The 13,685-nt window shown below is 42.9% G+C and overlaps 1 protein-coding gene across 12 annotated transcripts; it reads left to right on the top strand.

Moving 5' to 3' along the window:
* Window positions 1-1,603: 1,603 nt before the first annotated feature.
* Window positions 1,604-12,385, top strand: LOC139382757 (spartin-like). Of its 12 annotated transcripts, XM_071126889.1 has the most exons (9): window positions 1,604-1,906; window positions 3,581-4,020; window positions 4,078-4,392; window positions 4,926-5,123; window positions 8,205-8,349; window positions 8,464-8,658; window positions 8,801-8,959; window positions 9,292-9,382; window positions 10,550-12,385. In XM_071126889.1, exons 1-9 carry the CDS (start codon window positions 1,864-1,866, stop codon window positions 10,752-10,754), a joined length of 1,791 nt encoding a protein of 596 aa, XP_070982990.1. In that variant the 5' UTR covers window positions 1,604-1,863; the 3' UTR covers window positions 10,755-12,385. The 12 variants fall into 12 exon arrangements, with proteins under 12 accessions (XP_070982990.1, XP_070982982.1, XP_070982984.1 ...); XM_071126881.1 differs by having other exon boundaries at window positions 1,604-2,572; window positions 3,581-4,392; XM_071126883.1 differs by having other exon boundaries at window positions 1,604-2,341; window positions 3,581-4,392.
* The last annotated feature ends 1,300 nt before the right edge of the window (window positions 12,386-13,685 follow it).

Genomic DNA, 13,685 nt, shown 5'->3' on the forward strand with positions numbered 1-13,685 from the left:
CTGACTTCAGTCAGTGTTCTAGAAGGAATTGGGGCTGGGGTGCAATGTGTAAGGCGGTGTCAAGGTGTGCCTGATTTACCTTTGACCTGGACTGAGTGTGAAGTAACCTCCTTCACTTCGTACGGTCCAGTCCACCTGGGTTCCAGCCACTTTCTCTTGTGGACTGTAACCCTCACCCCGTCACCAACCTTTACCTTCAGTAGTGGCGTGTCCCCCGGCAGCTCCCCCTCCTGGACCTTGTGAACCTGGGTAGAGAGTGCTGCAGAGAGAACCGTCAGTTTTTTCACATAATTAGACATTACAATTTGTTGTACATCAAGGGCGGGCATATGACCTCCCTCCCTTGGTGGACCATGCATGACTCTACCAGTCATTATCCCAAAGCTATCTTAGCTTTTGGTTTGACGTTCCACCAGATTTTGGGATTGGGGCCTGTACACAGATCCAAATCTGTGGGTTATGCCAAATCTTTCTTCCACCTGTCTCAGGTGTTTGTTAAATGTGAGCCATTTGTCAAATTTGATTTGTCTTGGGATGCCATACCTGGGTATTAGATTGGTTTGTAGCCACTTAAAAGACTGACCTAGCATCCTCCCCTTTTGTTAGTATTGCCTCTACCCATTTGGAGAACCTATCTACTATGACTAGGAGATAGAGTTTGCCTTTAGATAAATTTTCGGGGCCCATGTCGGTGTAGTCTATCCTAATATCCTGAAAACATGCATTAGGTATTACGTATGAGCCCATTGGTGTTTGATATGGTTTCTTTGGGTTGTGTCTGTCACAACCATTGCATTCGTCACAAAATAAATAATCGTCATAAAATAAGTCAGTCATATTTTTTATGTGAGGGTGCCACCAGATGTGCGAGGCCTTTTTGGAGGGTCTTTAGTTTGCCTTCGTGTGTGGGGCCATGTGTTTCTCATAAAAGTTCTGGGTCCATCAGTGTGGCCTGCTTCATGGGCATGGGCTGAGTCTGTATAGATATCCAGTCTTTCCTTTTCCTCTGATGAGGACCTGCGTCAATCCGATGATTTCAGCTAATTTGGCCGATGCTGGTTGAGGGATGATGGCTGATTGAAGGGTGCCATCACGAGGTGAGCTGTTTTTTCAATAGCTTTTGCTACTGCAGCAACGTATCTGGAGCATGTTGACTGTCCTACCTCAATGTGGTCAAGTTTGAAGAGTAGTACACAACACTCATGTCTTAAGTATAAAACGAACAATGACTCAATAATTAATGCATAGCCGCTGGAAAGATTGATAAATCAAAATTAAAGTTCAAATCCCCGAGCTGACAAGGTACAAATCTGTTGTTCTGCCCCTGAACAGGCAGTTAACCCACTGTTTCTAGGCCGTCATTGAAAATAAGAATTTGTTCTTAACTGACTTGCCTAGTAAAATAAAATGTAGAATACCAAATTAGTGCACTAGGCTTTTATTACTTATGTATGAGCAGAGAAAAATTATCCTTAGCAGAGAGGGGAGCAAAATACCCCCCTAAAATATAATATTTTGGGGGGTGGAGGGGGCACACATACTTCCCGCAGCTATGCCCCTATCAGATTATGTTTTGCTTTCACTTTTTCAGGCTGGGGCAAAGGGGGAGAACTGTAGCCCTTGTCAGGCAAGCCCTCTTCTGGCTCATCGTGACTTACTTGATGACTTTGAACTGTTTGTCTCTCGTAGAAAATATGTTAACAGAGAAGATTACAAAACTGTTCCACCAGTTCAACTCTTTGTGGTCGGGGATCTCGCTGTCGCCATAATTTATTTTGTTGATTAGCCAAACATGGTTGTTGGAGGCACATAACGAACAGAACAGCAAGCGTGTGGAGGTGGCTGGAGAAATTGGACGTGAAAATGGCGGAAGCCGATGATGAAGTGAATTCTGAATCTAATAGCGGTAGAATCAAGGAGAATTGGAATATTGTCCAAAAGAAAGGAAAGGGGAGCAAAGTAGAGTACAGAGAAGAGAATGTCACTTCGTATCTTGTAGGAGTACGGTTTGTAAATGAGGAACAGCTGAACGAATTACCAATCTTGAGGAATCCATTTGAGATATCCAAACTGGTGTAGAGAGTGCTGGGAAGAGTGAAGGTTGTGATGATCACTAGAGGCGGGTTTGTTTAGATTTTTTGTGCTTCTGAGGAACAGAAGAAATATGTGTTGCATCTCACCCGATTTGATAAGTTTGAAGTGTCGTGTGTGTCTCTTAGGAACAGGACAGATCTCAAGGGGGTTATATCTGGCATATTGTAAGTATATGTTGACGAGATAAAAAACAATATTCCAGGAGTAATTGATGCACGTCCGATGAATCGTAGGTGAATGAAGAAAAGTGAGTTTATCTGTTATTTTGTTTGTTGATTTGGTGTTTCTCCCTACTCAAGTGCAGTTAGGGTATATTAACTACATAGTCAGAGCATTTATCCCAAGACCAATTGAGTTCGGATCATTGTAAAGGTTTTAGTCATGTAGCAAGTGTTTCCCGAAAGGAGAAGCAGGGATGTCCAAGTTGTCCAAGTTGTGGAAATGATCATATTACACGGGAGCCCAACATTTTTTAAAGGTTAGGAAGGTGGACTTTTATAGTTATGGTAATTAATGGCACTGCCAAGTTGGAGAGAAGGTCCATGAAGATAGAAATCATAGTGATTGCGGCGGTTCATGGGGCTGAAAGATTTCTCAGTAAAGGAGTTACCCTCTCAAGTCCTAGAGCCGGATAAGGGAGATATGGAGAACTAAAAGGAGGAAGAAGTGGGAGTTTTCATTTGTTTTGGCAATGTACTCTTTTTAATAGGATGGATTAAATTATGTTTCACTATTACGTATGGATACAAATATACACATATACACAATATACACACATATATATATATATATATATATAAAAGGTGTATTGTCGCCACCAACTGGACAGTTTGAAACCAACATTTCTATATATATATATATATATATATATATATATGTCCAGTTGGTGGCGACAATACACCTTTTTGGGTTGTTGTCCGCCATAAAACCCACAGAAGAAGAAGGAGGCGCATGACACTGACAGCCTACTGTAAGCAAAGCTTGAAATCCAGCTCCAACAGCTAAAAAGACAGACGTCAGACGTTGATCGCCTCATTCACTAGACAAGAGTTTGTCGTCTAACGTTAGTGGGTAATGTATCAGATTAGATGGCTTTTGATTGACAAAATGTCTCTAGTTTATGTTTGTTTTCATGATAGCTAGCGACACACCAAGAGTAAAGTACACACAACTTACTAACTAATTTGCTTGCTTGCTATCCAAGCAGAGGAGCTAGATGTTATTGCCTGATATCTCATGAGACACAGTACTGTTTTTTCGTTACAAACCTAGCTAGGTAGTTATAGTAATGGTAATGTTTGCCTTTGCCTGCCAGCCTTCCTTATGCAAAAGTATCGTAACGAGCTATGCTAGCTAGCTAAATAGTTAACTGTTGTTAAGATTCTCAACTATTGCTTCCTTGAATTTAGCTATTGATAATTAATTAGTATCATTGCACCTTTGCCAGCTAGGTCAAAATGTATGTATTTTCTTGTTGTCTTGACAGACATGGAGGAAGCCAATCAAGATGCCTTTGACAGAGCCAGGCTGCAGGTGATCAAAGACGGCTATGAGAAGGCATTTGAGTGCATCAACAGAGGCCTGACCGAGGATGAAGCTGGCCACAAGGCCCAGGCCCTGGCCCAGTACACAAAGGGACGCCAGCACCTCCTCAGGGCCATCAGTGTGCCCTCACAGGGGCACGAGTGTGTGGGGTGCTCCTGGGAGTCAGCCCGCCAGATGCAGCACAAGATGCAGGAGACTCTGAACAACATCACCACTCGATTGGCGGTCCTAGAGACCAGCCCAGACCCTGAGCTCCCACCACCTCTAGATGCCTCTAATGGAGTCCCCGGGACAGCATCTAACTCTTACCTTTACCCCAAACTGGAGAAGGAGAAACCAGAGCAGCCATCTCCACCCAAGCTACTAATGACTAATTGCCAGGCTGGAGCTGTGGGAGGCATTGTGTCTCCCTCCTTGCCTCTTTCTCCCACTAGACAGCCTGTGGTGCCTGTCGATCTGCCCCCAGCCTACTCCTCCCAGGCGGCTGATGGCCACCTGACTATCTCCTACGGGACAGAATCTGGAGAGATGTCGCTGGTAGGAGAGGAGTTTTACAGCCACATGTCCCCTGCTCCTCAGAGCCTGGGGGAGGATGGAGAGGAACTCTTCTTCCTGTCTCACGGGGTACAGATATTCTTTGTCACACCTGACGGCCAGGTCAGCGCTCCCTCCTACCCAGGGTACCTGCGGATGGTCAAGTTCACCAGCCAGCAGTCAGAGAGAGTGCCCAACCGCCCACCAGCCTTCCTGCAGGTAAGAGGGATGGGGGGGTGATGAATTCTAGTTACTGTCTATGTGTTGCCTTTTACAATGACCTTAAAATAGTGTCAGCACTTATTGTATTCAGCATTTCAGTGTATGACTAAATCACAGGGTTCTTGGAATCTGTTTCCTTGACCTCTCTATCTGTTGTGCACTCTAACACAATTTCATCATCAATGGTTTGCTCTGCCTCAGCTCATAAACTCCCTCTTGTCATACAGATATATGTGTGTGTGTGTTGTTTAGAATAGGGTTGGGCTCCTGTGTGTGTGGGATAGGCTATCAGAAGCACTGCAGCCAGATAATGATCTGTGTCCTGCATCATGTGATTAGTGACTCAGTGGCCCTAATCCCAGGCAGGAGTTCGCTATGATGTCATGGTGGGAAAACCCCAGTGGCCATCGGGTCAGGTTCAGAGATCTGTGTTACAGCAGAGAGACAGACAGTCGTTCCATATAAACTCCCTATACTGTCCTGTGTGATTGGCTGTACTGTTGATGGGTTATACTGTTCATGTATTCCAGGTGTGTGATTGGCTGTACCCACTGATGGCCACTGACTCCCCTGTCCTGCTGTGTAACACAGGGGTGTTCATGTTCCCGGACATGATGGAGTCTGCCGCGGGATCCTACGTGGGCGTTGTGCTGTCCTCTGAACTGCCTGTTGAAGACAGACAACTGTTCCAGGACATGCTGTCCCAGATGACAGACCTCCGGGTGCAGGTGAGCTGCTGAGGCTGTGTCTCAAATGTCACTCTATTCCCTATATAGTGCACTACATTTGACCAGGGCCCATAGGGTCCTGCTCTCTGACTGGCCCATATGAAGGTGTCTAGGGGTTGGCTGAATGGCCCGAGGACTGGTAATAGAATAATAAACGCATCTCTCTGGCAGATGTTTTTGTCAATTCCAGGAGTATTTGAGTCATTGAAAGATGTTAAAGGTACCAAAGCAATGCCAAACCACCATACCATGACACGTGTCCTTGTGCAGAAGGTTATGGACCCTGGATGAAAATAATGACAGGGTTGCCTACATCCATTCTTAATCAGCAGTTCAGATTCAGGAAGAGTGACAGTTTCCAAGTGTTGTTCTTTGTTTTCTTATATCCCTGCCAATGATCCCAGTGGAATGTAAGGTTAAAATGAGGGATTTGGCCCAAAATGGAACACTATTTCCTTCATAGTGTCCTACCGTTGACCAGAGCCTGGTCAAAATAGTGCACAACATACAGAATAGTGTACCATTTAGTATGGTAGTAGATTAACATAAGATATTCTGCTCTCTCTAGCCTCAATAATGACTGATTGGTTGAGATTTCTGGTGTTATTCCAGAACTACTGATGATGTAAATGCTGCTCTATTCTGATGTGAAAATGTCTGCTTGCTGCTGTAAGGCGCTCTACTACCTGCTGGTCTTGGGCCAGAACTCTATGGAACCTGGTCCCAAGTAGTGCTCTATGTAGGATAGAGGTCGACCGATTATGATTTTTCAACGACAATACCGATTATTGGACGATTTTTTTAAATATATATTTTTTATTTATAAAATATAAGAACACCCATCCAAAAGCCCATAATATGTATTATATTAAGTTAAAATAAAGGTGTTCATTCAGTATTGTTGCAATTGTCATTATTACAAAAAATATATATAAAAAAAAAATATATATATATATATATTTATAACACTTTTATTTTAACTTAATATAATACATATGGGCTTTTGGATGGGTGTTCTTCAGGTGATTCCACAGGTTGGTGGTATTTTTTTATTTAGCCGTTGCTGACCCCATGCTTACATCTTTATCACAAATAAGACACCTTGCTTTCCCTGGTGCCAATTCCATGTAATAGTCCCACACTGGTGCTCTGCTTTTCTCTGCCATCTGTAAAACACACACACACAGCTCTGAAGTGACAATGATACTGGAGAGTCTGCTTAGGAGACAAATACTCTCAACTGTTTGAATAAAAATAGAGTTTAAGTTACCTGTGATGAATGTTGAAAACAAAAACTGTAATTACTATATGCAGGAAATCCTATTTTAATAATGGGCATGGTAAGAATTGACTACCAAAGTGCGAGTCATAATTCCCATGACACCTTCTAGCAAAATCTGAAAAGTGGTTCCTTCATTCATTTATTCCATAGGATATTTTTTAGATTCACTTAAAATAAGGTCTTTGTTTCGTATAGGCTTACACCACCTTGCCAATTTTATAACTGTAGATATCCATAGGACAAGGTAACTCTGATCAATATTGGCTAAATATAAGCAAAGATTTAAAAAAATGTAGAGTGGATTTATGAAAATATGTTGACAAACGTTACCTTATCCTAGTGAGGTTTACATGGATATCAAAACGCAGAGGCGGTTTAAGCACAAAACACAGACCTTATTTGAAGTAGATCAAGACCTTCTCTATGGAAGACATGAACGGTAAAATAATGAAGGAACCCCTTTCAAGTTCAAGTTATTACAGGAATTATAACGCGTCGACTATTTCTCTCTAAACCATATACCTTTGACTATTAACCTGCTAACCTGGATTTCTTTTAGCTAAATATGCAGGTTTAAAAATATATACTTGTGTATTGATTTTAAGAAAGGCATTGATGTTTATGGTTAAGTACACATTGGAGCAACGACAGTCGTTGATTGCTTGTTTTTTATAAGATAAGTTTAATGCTAGCTAGCAACTTACCTTGGCTTACTGCATTCGCGTAACAGGCACTCTCCTCGTGGAGTGCAATGTAATCAGGTGGTTAGAGCATTGGACTAGTTAACTGTAAGGTTGCAAGATTGGTTCCCCCGAGCTGACAAGGTAAAAATCTGTCGTTCTGCCCCTGAACGAGGCAGAACGTTTCTAGGCCGTCATTGAAAATAATAATGTGATCTTAACTGACTTGCCAAGTTAAATAAAGGTGTAAAAAAAAATTACCGATTTTCCGATTGTTGTGAAAACTTGAAATCGGCCATTCCGATTAATCGGTCGACCTCTAATGTAGGACATAGGGTGCCATTTGGCATACAACACTAAAGGCTCTACTGCACTGCTTGCTCCCTGAATACACCTCAGCAGTTAGGAAATTTAGAACAACAGGCAGATGAAGTGCATTAATGTGTGCTAATGCTCTTATCTGGCTAGAACACAACACAGCCTCCGTAGTCATTACAGTAATGGAGTCAGACTGTGGTTTTTGTCTCCGAGCAACAGTATTCAGCCAGGCTCTAACTGAGGGCATGTTGTTGATAAACTACCTGTCACATTGACAGCTGCTTCTGGAATGGAATCCAATAAGCAAGTAGGCTTTTCATGATCACATATTTAATATATGTACATTTAGGAGGTTGTGTCTTGTCGAGAATAGCAATGATGGTGTTAGAACATTACCCCTCTGTCTGTTTTCCTCAAGCAAGGGGACATCTGAAATGTGTCTGGTGACTATGTCTTTGTTTAGAGGAGAATGAGACGTTGTGATCAGGATGGGGATAGAGGGAGAGGAGGCACCCTAGGGTAGCAGGAGGCTACTATTAGGGGTTACTAGGTGGTTACTAGGAGAGTTAGGGTAAGGCACTTGAGGTTACCAGGAGGTTACTATGAGGCAGGGTCTGCTAGGCTCCAGCTAGGCTAACCAGTCCTGTAACAGCGGTAAGTTACAGAAAACGGAGAGGACCGTGACAACGAAGCAGAGTTAATCAAACTTTGTTCTTCTGCCAATACTGTACGTACGCACCAGCAGGTGTCATAAAACCACTGTTGCAAAACACCATATTAATACAAGTCCTGCTGCTGCAGGCTCCAAATGAGGCAGCAGACAGCATCAACCTGAGCCAGAAGGTGTCCCTCGCTCCCCTCGAGGAAGAAGAGGACCCAGCAGCAGGAGAGGAGGAGAAGAACCTGCCAGAGTGGAGTGAGAAGGTGGCCAGTGGCATCCTCACAGGTCAGACCCAGGGCCCTAACCCCTACAACCCTAACCCGAGGCTGTAGGGGTTAGGGTTAAAGTTGTATACTGTGTATCACTCACTCACACCTACTGTGTTTTTTTTCCATCCAGGGGCATCGTGGCTGAGCTGGGGCCTGGTGAAGGGGGCTGAGTTCACTGGCACAGCCATCCACAAGGGGGCCTCGAAACTGCGGGAGCACATCACCCCCGAGGACAAGCCAGCCCATGTCAGCCCCTCCGTCTCCAAGGGATTGCATGTAGCCAAACAGGCCACCGGGGGCGCTGTCCGCGTCAGCCAGTTCCTGGGTGAGAAGCAGCTGAGTGTCTGACTGATTGCTTCAGGTGTTGGAAGGAGTTGACTGTCTGATTGGATGTGGATGGGTGTATTGTGTGTGCTGTTGTGTCAATAGTGGACGTTGTATTATGACGGGGTGTGTGTTGTTTGTAGTGGACGGTGTGTGTATGGTGGCAGGTTGTGTGGGTAAGGAGCTGGCTCCCCATGTGAAGAAACATGGAAGCAAGTTGGTCCCAGAGTCCATGAAGAAAGACAAAGATGGACGATCCAACATCGATGGAGCCATGGTGGTGGCTGCCAGTGGAGTTCAAGGTACACATAGTCACTGTTGTGGTTGTCATAGTCACTAGGCTAGTGATTGTACAGGACAAGACAGAACGACACCAACGTTGGCCGTGCGCAGTAGATCACCCGCTGGCTGTCAACAAACGGTGGAGATTCAACGTAGAATGTAGAATCTACGAGAAATGAATAGATAATGACTGCCAATGTTTGGTGGTCAGAGGCGATGGGACGGCCACCTGCTACGCATGGCCGACGTTCGTATCGGTCTGTCTTATCCTTAAGGATGGTTCACATGGATGATGTACCCCCTATTCTACCAGGTGTGGTCATTGTTGTGGTTCCTGTGTTTCTACCTGAAGGCTTCGCTACCATGTGGACTGGCTTGGAAGTAGCAGCAAAGAACATCACCGTCTCCGTTGCCTCAGAAACCGTCAACACTGTCAAGCATAAGTAGGTCTTTCTCTGTACACTTCAACCAACGTGTGTTGTCTGTGCTCTTCTCAATCAACATGGGTGCATCTCAAATGGCACCCGATGAGCCTATGGGCCCTGGTCAAAAGTAGTGCACTATATAGGGAATAGGGTACCATTTGAGATGCAGTCATGTCAAAATAAATAAATATGTTGTATTGTCACACACCGGATAGGTGCAGTGAAATGTGTTATTTTTACACGGTCAGCCATAGTAGTACGGCACCCCTGGAGTAAATTAGGGTTAAGTGCCTTACTCAAGGACATATCGACAGAATTTTTCACCTTCTCAGGTTGGGCATTCGAACCAGCAACCTTTTGGTTACTGGCCCAACATTCTAACCACTAGGCTACCTGCCGAATGTGTTCTGTGCTTGGCTCATTCACCATGTGTGATTGGTAGTACTACTTGCTTGACTGTTTCCATTTGCTCCTGTCCACCCAGCTCTGATGTGTATGTCTGTTACTTTGCTTTCTAGACCAGGTTTTGCTAAACACTCGTGTTTTATAAGCAAAAACAAGCAAGCGCTTACTGTACATTTCCCTCTTCCACTTATTTTTCAGATTTAGGGGTCTACAAAACATCTTAGACCCACCTAATGACAAGAAGACATGTATTTTCTCTTGAATGAACCCTCCTTCATAGTAACGAGCAGCATGGCCATAGCCTCTGTTTCTGGATGGTCTGAATGTACAGCTGTTAGATTCACCTCTACTCTCTAAACAGTCTACTCTTCTATCCTACTGGGCTATGCACCTGTAATTCATCATGAAGCTTACTCTGATTTCTCTGGTTTCTCTGGTTTCTAACTAACCAATTCTTTTTCCTGACTTCATTGAAAACAATATAACTATTCCTAATGCATAATCATCGTATGAATTGATGCACTTATTGCATTTATGTGTGTTATATGTGCAATCACCAGCCCCACAATATAATCAGTTGTATATTTACAGATTACGGAATAGTCAGACAACTTGAATAATTCTGTTGAATTCATGCTCTGCATGGGTGGGGGCTTTATTCCTACTTGCATGTTGTTGCTGTCCTTTCTTTTCCCTATAATTGCCCTCAGCCCAACCCCCCTGTGTCACCCCCTCAGCCTTCCCCCTCTCACTAGTTGGTTGTGTGTGATTAATTATAAGGTATGGGGTGGCAGCCGGCCAGGCCACAGACCATGCTGTGAACTCAGCCATTAACATGGGCGTCACCGCCTTCAACATTGACAACCTGGGCATCAAAGCTGCGGTGAAGAAGACTGGCAAACAGACGGCTGTGGCCATTCTGCAGGACTACCAGCTACAGGACCCTAACACTAACCAGAAACAAGTGGAGAAACAGGACAAATAGGCCCCATCCAGGAATAAGTTTTATGTCCCAAATGGCACTTTTTTCCCTAAATAGTCACTACTTTGGACCAGAGCAAAATATAGAGAATAGGGTGTGTTTTGGGACACAGTCAACCCCTAGCCCCATGACACTTACCCCAGTCCTGCCCACAGAGCACTGGTGTAGATATGAGAGGACTGGATAGATGTGAGCAAAACGGCAAACTTCTACTTTCCTAGTCTGTCATAGGGAAAGGCTGAGGTACGACCATATTGATTAAACGTGTCTGTTTTCTTTCAGATCTACCCTAGTGCCTAGAGGGTAGAGGCTAGGATATACGTCCCAAATGGCACCCTATTCCCAATGTATAGTGCACAAAGGGAATGAGGTGCTATTTGGGATGCACCCATGTTCTCCTCTCTTTCCTTTTAGCCTTAACACACTTTGTATTCTTCTATAAAGAAATCTATAAATTATTTACAATAAATATTTTATATTTACATACTAGTTGACTAATAGCCTATAGATATGTTACCAGGGTTTGATACAACTGTTAAGCACTTCAATCTTTCTAATGAATGGTATGACATTATAATGTCATTAATATAATAACTAGGAGGAACATTGTATGTAGGTAGGCTGATGTATTATTGCTAAATGATTTGTGTGCAAGACACTGGAATAGAATAAGTTGCGTATGTGATACAAATATAAACTGATAACAGGATTCTTTTTTTTTTAATTTGAAGACTACTGCTGTTGACCTATTGTAGTAATACTGTAGTAACAGTAGTAGTATTACTGCAGTAGTACTGTAGCCAGCAGCAGCATGCTAACTATGTGCTATAAGAATACATGTTTGGGTTCATTTAATCAATGAAATAATGTTAATGTGTGAAACAAGATGAATCCAAGCATGCACAGGAATACGTGTAGTTTGTATAGCTGTTGAGGATACTGGATAAGATTGAACAAGGTATACTCTTGTCATATGACTTTGTAATGCAGAGGAAAGAATCAATCCAAACGTAGAAGCAGTGGAGTGTTGAACTGGTTTGAGAATGATCCTTGGCTTGCTTCGTATGCCTTAATAACCAGTTACTACATGCTCTATGCTACTCTAACCAAACAAGGCCACGCTACTTTCATCTTGGTTGTACTTGTTAAAGCTGTGATATTAATTTTCTATGAAAGTACACTTTTTTTCACGTGATGTAAAGAAAGGGATATATTTTTTTTAAACTATGACTCCTGATTATGGCAAAATTACAGCTATAAATACATCAACTGTTTTGGCACAATCTGTACGTATGTGGGAAGTTTTGGAGTGTGTGTTTTAAGATTAGTGTCGCTGTACATGTTATGTTCTCAACATACTGTATTTAACTTGTAATGCTGTCTACCATTCATGATTGACCTTGGGCTGATGTTGATTCAATATGAATTGTCTTCAGTAATATTTCCCCTTAAGGGTTAAGTGAAGGCAGACTGTCTTTCTGGTGTGAATTTGAAATATCATGCAGGCATTGAATGCACACCAGCATTCTTTTCAAAATAATGGCTCTGTGCTTCTGTGGCCCTATGTGATCAAATAGTCACACGGTCTGATGATAAACCAAATATCTGATATGTAATAAAAAGCTATTGAAGAATGAGTCATTAGTTTCTTTGTTTTGGATAGAGCATGTCTGTCAACTACATAATGGAGCATTTTCACGCAAACGCCACTCACATTACCTGGCAATCAAATCAAGGTAGGGAAATAGGATCATTTTCAAATGTTTTGCAGCATGTTATCCAAGTGATTTATCCTGAATGCAAAGGAGCTCATTCGAATGAGTTGGATCACGTTCAATCCAAGTAAGTTTTCTTTAAATTGTTTATGCAATTTCAAATGGAAGCATACATGTTTGTTTTATTAACAAGGAATAATGAGTAGAAAGCCAAGGCCACCATTATTAGGCTGCATTACTCCTCAATCACAATACCATATCACTACTATTATTTGAAGTTTAAGACCTAGTATATTTTGTTCATGATTGACATTTGAGTTGTGTGTTTTTGTCAATTTGTGATCAAGACAGACATGGCTTGGAGCGCTGAAAGCCACCCTGTATCTTCTGATGGGTTCTTGATAAAGAGCAGAGCGAATTTCCTTCTGCTCAAAATGAAATTGTAGGCTACGTATGTCACACACCATCGGTCCATCACTGAGAAGGTTGAGAAGATCCATAGATGCAGTAATCTCATATTTGAGCTTCTCGCTGAAACATACAAGTCAGAATTCATTCTTCAAATGAGATGGAGTTCGATATTTTTTGATTCACAGAATTTAAAGGCCCAGTGCAGTCAAAAATATAAATGCAACATGTAAAGTGTTGGTCCCATGTTTCATGAGCTGAAATAAAAGATCCCAGCATTTTTCTATACTCACAAAAAGCTTATTTCTCTCACATTTTGTACACACATTTGTTTACATCCTTGTTAGTGAAACATTTCTCTTTTGCCAAGATAATACATCCACCTAACAGGTGTGGCATATCAAGAAGCTCATTAAACAGCATGATCATTACACAGGTGCATGTTGTGCTGGGTATAATAAAAGGCCATTCTAAAATGTGCAGTTTTGTGACACAACACAATGCCACAGATGTCTCAAGTTTTGAGGGAGCAGGCCTCCTGAGTGGTGCAGCGGTTTAAGGCACTGCATTGCAGTGCTAGAGGTGTCACTACAGACCCAGGTTCGATCCCAGGCTGTGTGAGAGCCGTCCACTACCGGGAGACCCATGAGATGGCGCACAATTGGCCCAGCATTGTCCGGGTTAAGGGAGGGTTTGACCGGCCGGGATGTCCTTGTCCCATCGCGCTCTAGTGTCACTGACTCATGTCACCAGTTGTATTTGGTGTTTCCTCTGAGACATTGGTGCAGCTGGCGAGCAGTGTGGCTTGGCA

The sequence above is a fragment of the Oncorhynchus clarkii genome, chromosome 24 (genome assembly GCF_045791955.1).
Source record: "Oncorhynchus clarkii lewisi isolate Uvic-CL-2024 chromosome 24, UVic_Ocla_1.0, whole genome shotgun sequence".
NCBI lineage: Eukaryota > Metazoa > Chordata > Actinopteri > Salmoniformes > Salmonidae > Oncorhynchus > Oncorhynchus clarkii.

What these genes read in the sequence shown, in the direction of transcription:
- LOC139382757 (XM_071126880.1), top strand. Translation starts at nt 1,864, where the DNA reads ATGGCGGAAGCCGATGATGAAGTGAATTCTGAATCTAATAGCG. An exon ending in CCGCGTCAGCCAGTTCCTGG is followed by an intron (nt 8,659 to 8,800) that starts GTGAGAAGCAGC and finishes TGTTGTTTGTAG; the next exon opens with TGGACGGTGTGTGTATGGTG. An exon ending in GGCTGCCAGTGGAGTTCAAG is followed by an intron (nt 8,960 to 9,291) that starts GTACACATAGTC and finishes TTCTACCTGAAG; the next exon opens with GCTTCGCTACCATGTGGACT.